Consider the following 9698-nt stretch of genomic DNA (forward strand, 5'->3'; position numbering starts at 1 on the left):
CCCCTCATCAGGCTCCCTGCTCGTCGGGAAGCCTGCTTCTCCCTCTGCCACTCCCCCTGCTTGTGTTCCCTCTCTCGCTGTCTCTCTCTGTGTTAAATAAATAAATAAATATCTTAAAAAAAAAAAAAAAAGCCCACTTTCCCTGAGCTGACAGGCCGTATCCGTGTCTGCCGCGACGGCAGGTCTTTCACAGACAAGCCTTACAGGACTGATGCCATCATGAAGGGAAAACGGGCTGAACTGAATGGGTTTTCAAGTTTGGCTCTTATTTTTTTTTTTAATTTTTTTTATTTATTTATTCATGAAAGTCAGAGAGAGAGAGAGAGAGAGAGGCAGAGGCAGAGGCAGAGGGAGAGAAGCAGGCTCCCCGCCTAGCAGGGAGTCCGATGCGGGACTCAATCCCAGGACGCTGGGATCAGGACCTGAGCCGAAGGCAGACGCTTAACCACCTGAGCCACCCAGGCACCCCTGGCTCTTACTTTCTAACATGCGAATAGAAGTAAATAAAAACGTTAAGTTATACCCAGACAATTCTTCCAAACGCTATCCCTGCTGGGCCTCTAATGACTGCAAGATACTAATATTAGTTACTTGTCCATCTTAGAATGTTGAGTAATGGTGTCCTGTAAAAGTCAACAATGAACAGATCACCCTAACTCAAGTTAATGCAATCCCTTCCAATTCGCATTTGGACAAGAGCTCATTTTGGCATGCTCAATATTTGGGAAAAGATTTAAACAAAATCAGGTGCCTGCAAAGGTATGACCTGCACCCTCGACTTCAGGGCCAAGGGCTCTGAGCAGGTTCTGGAATCCACGTGACTGCCGGGGGGGGGGGGGTTGTGGTCACAGGGCTTCAGCATCAGCAAGGCCCCAGGCCCAAGCACTCTACCACCACCTGACAGTCCTCACTGATGTGTCCTGGGGCACAGATCTGCATACAGTCTGTCCAACACTCTTCACACCTCGATCCTTCCCACTGGCTTGCTCACTAGCTCTTTGAAGTTTTGTCCCCTTTCGTTTTGGGAGTCAGACATGGAATTTTATATTCTGATACTCGCAAAGTGCAGTTCAGACTGTCTTCGATTTTTGACCTACTTTTCTTAGAAGGCATAACAGGAGAGGGGGCAAAAAAAAGTGTGAAAAATTTAGACTAAAAATTTTGTGCTACTACAAATGGACATCACAACAGGGCCGAGTAAGAAGAGGCAGATGCTGGTGACCATCAACGAAACGACTGCCAGATGAGAAAGCCCCAGCCCTGCATGAAGATCCAGACTACACATACCCCCAGCAGGCTGTACCGTTACTTCATACATGTAGTAGCCATGGAGAAGCTTCTCTTCCTGTGTGTAAATCCGGAGAGCCTGAAAATGGAAGTCACCTACAACACCTACAAGAATGGATTGAAGAAGTATCACTGCTACACTGATCATGGGAAACATAAAGGAAATGCCTATTCTTAAAATCTGAGCACCTCAGCATCTAAAACCGAGGGCCCAGAGTCTGAATTACAGCAGACTAGTTATCTCTTAAACAGTCCAAAAGAAGAAATTGCCACCAAAATGTGCCTCATGTCCACAACGTCCGTGAACTACACGTGTACATAAAGATTTCTGTATATACACATATCTCACAATTTACAAGATAGGAAAGTCAAGAGGTTTAAATATCTTATAGTAGGCAAAAAACTGTAATCACTTTCTCATTTACACCCAATTATAATCTCTATACCTTCTTCACTCTAGAAACAACTGCTCAGTGAAAATCATTCCTATTGAGGAAGCTTGGCCTGTCAAACTCTTTTCCCAAGGAAAACAAAATTTGGCTACAATTCAATCACTAATGGACTCTTCCCCAAGACAAATCATGAAGATATAAAGCATGCTGGGCCTCAGGCTTAGAAGTCAGCCTGCTTTGCCACCCCCCGCCCCACACCCCGTGATGTGCACTAGAACCGAAACCCTCGGTGGCAGAAGATCCTCACTTGGCCACCAAGAGATTCACCCAACACTGCCCTGCTCCCCCAAAACAACCCATGTGCGGTTCGCTAAAGGTTGTAACGAGACACAAAAGTAAATTTTAACACAGGGAAGACCACGAAATTCTTTGTATTTTCTTATGGTGAGATCTGTTACATACACAAAAGCCAATCAATAAAGAATGAATATACGTATCTCATATATTAACGGGAAGGGACGCCTTCCCGATCCATACGCTGCCTATGGTAGCAGCATTAAAGCTGAAGTCTTCGAAAGACCAATCTCCTCTCCACCCCTAACTTAGCCTCACTGTAACACCTGTGGATGAAAAACTAACCCATGCTGATACATATTATACTACTACCCAGCACCCTCCATCAGCTACTCTCTTCAAGTCAAGCCAAACCACAGTAAGAAAGAAGGAAAATCTCTCTGAATCCCCATCTGAAATAAACTCCGGGGCCACACCATTTAAAAGGCCCCGATACCTACCAGACATGGCAGCAAGTTACTTTTCTTCATGCCTAGGATGCACAAGGGTCCACTGGTTTCTCCCCCATCATGTGCAGACAGAACATCTCTTCTGGTCCCCCTGGAGGGGAGCAGGTGGTGGTCGGGCTCTCCGACGAGGCTCCAGGCCACAAAGGATGGAAGCACAGGCTGGGGAACCCACAGTGAGCCAACACAGAAACGGCTGCGGCACCCGAGTTTCCCGGCACCCGGGGCAGCTCCGCAGCCGTGCCGAAGGAGCCCTCGCAGCAGGCGGCCACACCCACTCCCCACCCCACCTGCGTTGGAGACACACACAAAAAGCTGGCCCAGGCGTCACGGCTAAGAGGTGCAGCTGATGGGAAAATCCATTCTGCAGGACCCAGGAGCTGGAACGGTCTCCTTTAGCAAAAACTACTCTCGGCCAGGACTACCCGCGCTGCCTTGCTCTAGAGAGGTCCTTTCTTTTCACCCACTGGGAACTCAACAGTCACAATGCCCCCAGTTAGAGAAACAGACACAGGTTTACAGAGCCAATGTCCTCTGAACAACATCTGCTACAATGCCCAGTGTGTACCCAGAACAATTCGGGGAAAATTCACGTAGAACTCCATGCTCAAAAGCCAGCAGCACCCTCAAGCTCCCAGCACCTGCATCCTTACCACTGTCTAACTGAGGACAAAAAAAGATGTTAATTAGGGCCATACATAATGAAGACAATGAATACGTTTAAACCTTTATTATTTTCACGTGCACAGCGTCCACTCAGAAACCTCTGCCAGAGAGGAAGAAAAATGGATTTTAGAACCCCTACACTGCTTAAACAAAGCCAAACAACAGGGTGCCATGGTGATGGAACAGAAAAGGATGCCCATCTCAGCGGAGTCATGGTCATGCCAACAGAACAATGAACTTACCGAAAAAGTCGAATGAAAACGGGTCCCTTCCACCAAAAAATTCCCTGAAGACTTCATCTGGGTTACGGAATGTGAAGCCAAAATCAAACGGAGTGTCAAAATGAATTCCACCTACGAAATACAATAGAGCTTTTAGTTTTTGAATTCTTGCGTTTAGGAGGCAGTAACTTATCTACAAAACATCCTATAAATTGGGACCTAAATAAAAAAAAAATGGGTCATACACCCATGGCTTTTTTCGCAGCCTGTGACTGGTGGGGAGACTCGAGCGCACGCTTCGCACTCCTGAAGGTCACAGCGGCGTGGTCACTAGCACTTTCTCACCATCTCTACCACGACCATCCACACACAGGAAAGCATTTTCTGTCGTGAAGCGTCATGTACACGAAGCAAGGAAACATTCACTCGCGCTCGTCACCCGGGCCGGGTCTGTGCTCAGTCTGCAGCACTAATATCCCAACGCCCGCCAAGGGGCTGAGCAGGCGCGGGCTGTCACGGGCACTTCTCATCAAACACACGCACCCATGTGGGGCTGCCGCCGGCCACAAGCCCTCAGGTTTGTGGGTACCGTCTGTTCTCTAAGCCCTATGGATATTCTGACCCAGGATGAGGTACTGATCTGGGAGCACAAGCCCACAGTGTGTCAGAGCAGGGTCGTAATGGACTCCGTATCTACCAACAGCACATCCGCACACACCATCGTCGTCTAACACGAGGCTGTTCAATGTGGTCCACCTCACCTCCTCCTCCACAATCCACCCCCTTTCCAGGTTGCATGTGTGTTTCTGAAACACGCCCCGGTCCAAGAAAACTGACAAATCCAACCCCTTGTCAAGACCTCCCGTAGCCAGATGGCCTCCCTTGCTCACTATCAAGCCAAGAAAAAAATCCACATTTACGTACCTCCACCTCCACCATTTAACCCTTCTTTGCCATATCTGTCATAGATGTCCCGTTTTTTGGCTATAAATTTAAAAAGGAGAGTCAGTAAAGAACAAGTTCTTTTCCCCTTAAAATTCACCTAAGTATTTCCAAATTGTAAACCAAGGAACCAATGCAGTTTTCAAGGTTTCACAGTTAGCTTTAAAGAGTCTGGCCTCCCTTAAATAAAAACAGGGAAGAGGGATCTCCTTAAAAACTCGGAAAAATTTTTAAGTAGTAGGCAGTTTAAATGCTGAAGTATTTCTTTCAGCCTACTGTACACAGAGCACGTGGCTCATGCAAACATTAAAATCACACTGCAAGTTCTAAAACTACTCGAATTCTAAATGTGTACCTTCTTACTACCAAGTCCAACTACGGGGGATAAGATCTGTGGCATGGAGAAACAGGATGGGGACTCGGTGGGGCAGGAAACCAATGTACGGAAAGCCAGATGAGGCGCCAACTCTAACCCCACAGGCTTAATCCCCTTGGAAGAGCAACAGCCCAACCAAGCCTTGACGATGCTCTGCTGTCCTCTGTCTTCTATTTACCTTCTAGACAAACAACTACCCTGCAGCCTTTGACACGTGTTTTCCCCCAAAATACCAGGTTTTACCAAATTGTGAGGTAAAATAACAGATGTTATGGGGAAACATGCACAAGCAAACCACTGAAAGCCAGTTCATTTCTACTACCAGAGCTCTAGTAAGAATGGTAACCACACCTGCGAAGGGAACTTCTGGGCTAGAGGCTGCGTAAGAGAACATGAAAGACACTCTCCCTCAGAAAAGGGGAGAGATGAGAAACAACAGCGTCTCTATGAGAATTTAAAGGTTCTCTTCCTGACAAAAATCAACTTTGAGTTGAATTTTTTTTTTTTTTAATCACTTGACTAAAATAAAAAAACCAGTTTGGGTTTAGTCCTCCATTTTTCTAATGTTCCTGATCTGTGAATCCACAAATCCAGAAGTGCTGGATCAACACAAACAAGGACCAAACAAATAACGACACGGAGGTCCCACGGTGCTGTCAGTCCAGTTCAGAAAACCAGTATAAGGGGCGCCTAGGTGGCTCAGCTGGTGAAGCGCCTGCCTTCAGCTCAGGTGGTAGTTTCAGGGTCCAGGGACGGAGTCCCGCTCCCTCTCAGCAGGGAGACTGCTTCTCCCTCTCCCCCACCCCTGCTCTCGGGCTCTCTCAGATGACTAAAATCTTTAAAAAAAAAAAAAAAAAGACAGAACCCACTATCAGCTTAAGACCTTAAATGCCACATTTGAAAAAGATTGCAATTATCAGTGTTTATGTGTTTTCTAGTAACAAGTTACTAGTGAAATAAAAGATCTGGGATTTCCTTTAAAGTAAAAGAGATGTATTAACAGATAAAACAAGAATGCTCAACGTATTGTTAAGCAGTGAAGGGGAGTGATGGTTACATGGAGTTCTCTCTAAAATAAAAAATGCCCTTCACGGGGCGCCTGAGTGGCTCAGTCGGTTAAGCGTCCGCGTTCGACTCAGTCATGATCCCAGGGCGCCGGGACGGAGCCCCATATCCGGCTCCCTGATCAGTGGGAGCCTGTTTCTCCCTCTGCTCCCCCGCATGAATTCTCCCTATCTCTGTCACTATGTCTCTCTTAAAAAAAAAAAAAAAAAGCCTTTCACTAGTGACCCTGACCACATGTGGACACACTTGAGGCGAGCACCCACGCCCTGCAGCCAGTGAGTCCTACTCTATCCTGGGTACCTCTGCCTTGACTCACACCAGGTCATTCGATGCTGCATCCTGGCGAGGCGGTGTCAGCAGATTTCCAGTCTTCTAAAAAAGCTCCACACTGCTCTCCCAAGCCCAGGACCCACACTCTTTTCTTCACCAAGAATCTGCTGACTGACTCTGGCTAACAGCCCACCTTCTGCTTGATTCATGAAACCAGGCTAATGGGTGGGACTTTCAAAAGCCTATGCTTTCCGGGGCGCCTGGGTGGCATCTGCCTTCGGCTCAGGTCATGATCCCAGGGTCCTGGGATAGAGCCCCGCATTGGGCTCCCTGCTCGGCAGGAGGCCTGCTTCTCCCTCTCCCACTCCCCCTGCTTGTGTTCCCTCTCTCGCTGTGTCTCTCTCTGTCAAATAAATAAAAATCTTTAAAAATAAAATAGCCATCCTGAAAGAACTGCTAGAAGTCAGGGTGCTCTACAGCACAAGTTAACTCTCAAGTATCTGCCAGGAATAGGACTCAAAGTTTCACAAGAAAAGTAAGAAACTTCTTTTCTCGGTGCCCAGTACCTCAGCCAGCCACATCCATACCCCACTGGCCCTGGGGAGAGCCCCAGCTCTGGACAGGTCAACTCACCATCTGATAACACCTCATATGCCTCAGCTACTTGCTTGAATTTTCTCTCTGCTTCTTCTTTATTCTCAGGGTTCTTATCGGGATGCCACTTGAGTGCCAATTTCCGGTACCTTGAAAAGAGTCAAAGAGCAGAGGTCACGTCCACGTGCAGAACTCCACTGGCTGTGGGACATCATGCGGCTGCGAGATGGATGCGGAGCTTTAAGCTCGTGACACGAACATCGATTTCAACAGTAAAAGCTCCCTCTCCCCCACCACGAAAGAAACAAGTTCTCAAATCCACCCAGTGGAATACAAACCAACCTCTAGAGATACAGGAATGTGAAAATGTGTGAGGACCAATGCGGGCAGGCCAAACTGGTCAGCGGCTGAGAGAGCACAGCACACAGAGGCAGGGGCCAGGCCTGGTCACAAAGGCATGGGTAAGGCCGACAAACCGAACCAGGGACCAGATGGGTTCTAGGAGGACAAGCTGGGGTCACATGACAAGGGTTTGGTTTTGTTTTTTTTTTTTTTAAGATTTTTATTTATTTATTTATTTGAGACAGAGAGAATGAGAGAGAGAGCGCACATGAGAGAAGCAGACTCCCCGCCGAGCAGGGAGCCCGATGCGGGACTCGATCCCGGGACTCCAGGATCATGACCTGAGCCGAAGGCAGTCGCTTAACCGACTGAGCCACCCAGACTCCCGACAAGGGTTTTTTAAAGCCGCTAACACCAAGGAGGTTACAGCACCACACCCTGAGTGCTGAGTGCCAAGTCAATTCCATTCCAAAGCCCAACGTCAGTTCTCTGCGATTATTTCACATCCTCAGTGTTTGATCTACTTTAAGCAGCCAGCAGAATCCACTGTCCCAAGGCAAAGTAACAGAGGAAACCAAGTGACCTTCTTATTCCTCAGTGACAAGGGACAGGCTGGGCCTAGGTCTGAGAAGGCAAGAGTTAATCTGCTAACTATTCTGTCCGAAGATAAAATTAAACAGCAGTATTCAAAGAGTGTTATATTACATGGCCCATTTCAATAGATAAAAAGTAACAATACCCAAGGACCAGTGCACAACTGCACAGATTATTTCATAAATACAATTACTTACGCCTTTTTAATATCCTCGGCTGAGGCATGTCTCTGCACGCCTAGAACTTCATAGTAATCCACCATCTTTTAACAGGCTGTTGGAGTGAGTCCTGCAATTAGAAAATCCACGGTCAATGACAGGACTGCCAAGGTTAGGTTCATCGTGGGGGAGGAACACAGCAGAGAGGGAAGGGAATGTCACCTCACCTGCACACTAACCACTAGCCTGTCAGGCTGGACCCTTGTCTGGGAACAGATTCCAAGACTTGTGCCCTAAGACCCTTCTTGATATAGAATAAAAAACTCTGAAATAGCCTAATAATAGCTGCCTTAACTAAATAAAACTAACAGGTGACTCTGAGGCAGACACTCAGGGCCCACTTGACCACCAGCTGACAGGCCCTTTGTGAGTATGTTGTTTTCCTGACAGGGGCCGTGCTCAGGGAGCTTTGGTTACCTCCTTCATTCAGTGCATTCCTGTGCCAGGCATTGGGCAAGACTGCACAGCCACCAGGATGAACACACTGTCCCTGTAACATGGGAACCACACAAAGACTGGGGACGAGCTGATGCGCACCTCCCCCCCCCCCCAAAGTCCTGAGAAAGAAAAAGGAAATGTCTTTGACAACACAGCTATCAGAGTACCTTTACCCTCTGGCTTCAAACTCCCATCCATCCACAAAACAAACACATCACTGCCCTGCTGTCGATATTAATGAGAGAATGTCCCCACAGATCTCGCCTTCAGTGGAAAACTAGCAGCAGAGATTTGCCTCACACTTACCCATGTCACTGCCTAGGGCAGGACAAGGAGAATCCGTTCTGCTTCTGCCACCTCTAACAGGAAGGGCCTTGGGTCCCACAACCAGGTACATGTATGCTGCCTCTTCAAGTGAAATCTAATGAATTCACTTCTTTGAGTAAAACACCTCATTCAACGAGTGATCAAAAACTTACGAAGAACAGGCCTAGCCTCTGACAGGACGCATGAATTTCACCAGGAGAACAGAGCCTTCGGTCAGACTGCTCTGCCCACACCTGAAGCTGGGCTTCCCACGGCATCCCCGGAAACTCAACTATCAGACCTCAGAGACACTCTGACTCTGAGTGAGGACATGCAATCATAGTCTTCCTGAGGCCACCGTGCCGAGGCTGAACGCGGTCTAGGTTAAATAATGCCACAACTAGCAATTTTTCCACTGCTCAAAACAAGATGCACACACAGTCGTTGCCAACGTTGGGGGACCAACCCACGGTTTAAAAAAAAAAAAAATCTAGTATTACGTCATGACTCCAAACTGAAATGTACCAGCCAAGCATTTACAGAGAAACTCTGCATTTAAAGGGTCAAAAGGGGGTGCCTGGGTGACTCAGTCAGTTGGGCAGCGAACTTTCGGTTTCAGCTCAGGTCATCTCAAGGGGCTCAGGTCATGATTTCAGGGTCATAGGATTGAGCCCTGCATCCGCTTCCTGCTCATGCTCGCTCTCTCAAATAATCTAAAAAGTAATAATAATAAATAAAGGGTCAGAGGAAGCAGATGAAATCTACTCGTTACTAGTACAGGAGCTCGACACAAGGAATAATTCAAAAATATCACAGGATTGGGGCGCCTGGGTGGCTCAGTCGTTAAGCGTCTGCCTTCAGCTCAGGTCATGATCCCAGGGTCCTGGGATCGAGCCCCGCATCGGGCTCCCTGCTCCGCGGGAAGCCTGCTTCTCCCTCTCCCACTCCCCCTGCTTGTGTTCCCTCTCTCTCGCTGTGTCTCTGTCAAATAAATAAAATCCTTAAAAAAAAAAAAAAAAAAAAAAAACCAAAGGATGATGTAAAATAGATCCCCCCCCACCTTGAAATACCTAGAAATGTTGAAGTCCAACAAATACATTTGAAGAAGCTGAGCTGCCAGAAAGAGGCTCAAGTGCCAGACACAACCAGGAGTTTACACCAGAAGTGGTAATCCTGAGAATGGGGCC

General features: G+C 47.5%; 2 protein-coding genes across 6 annotated transcripts in view; both read right to left on the bottom strand.

The window, feature by feature from the left end:
• LOC145716435 (uncharacterized) overlaps positions 1–3219 on the bottom strand; it is a 10723-nt gene extending 7504 nt beyond the window's left edge. Inside the window, exons 1-2 of one of the 2 annotated variants that reach the window (XM_081799767.1) lie at positions 2474–3219; positions 1288–1392 (exon numbers count right to left, since the gene is read on the bottom strand). In XM_081799767.1, the coding sequence (XP_081655893.1) occupies positions 1288–1392; positions 2474–2480 (112 nt within the window). In that variant the 5' untranslated portion in view covers positions 2481–3219. Of the gene's footprint in view, positions 1–1287 lie in introns of both variants that reach the window. The other variant, XM_081799766.1, reaches the window with a different exon arrangement.
• Positions 1–9698, bottom strand: part of DNAJB6 (DnaJ heat shock protein family (Hsp40) member B6) — a 398231-nt gene that overhangs the window by 38299 nt on the left and 350234 nt on the right. For all 4 annotated transcript variants that reach the window (XR_014139062.1, XM_081799764.1, XM_081799763.1 and 1 more), the window contains exons 2-5: positions 7747–7838; positions 6653–6762; positions 4291–4350; positions 3388–3498 (exon numbers count right to left, since the gene is read on the bottom strand). Coding sequence is in view for 3 of the 4 variants with exons in the window: in XM_081799764.1 (XP_081655890.1) it covers positions 3388–3498; positions 4291–4350; positions 6653–6762; positions 7747–7811 (346 nt within the window). In the remaining variant the exon portion in view is untranslated. The remainder of the gene's footprint in view (positions 1–3387; positions 3499–4290; positions 4351–6652; positions 6763–7746; positions 7839–9698) is intronic.

This window comes from Leptonychotes weddellii, chromosome 12 (assembly GCF_054177405.1).
Source record: "Leptonychotes weddellii isolate Sample4059 chromosome 12, ASM5417740v2, whole genome shotgun sequence".
NCBI classification, from domain to species: Eukaryota; Metazoa; Chordata; class Mammalia; order Carnivora; family Phocidae; genus Leptonychotes; species Leptonychotes weddellii.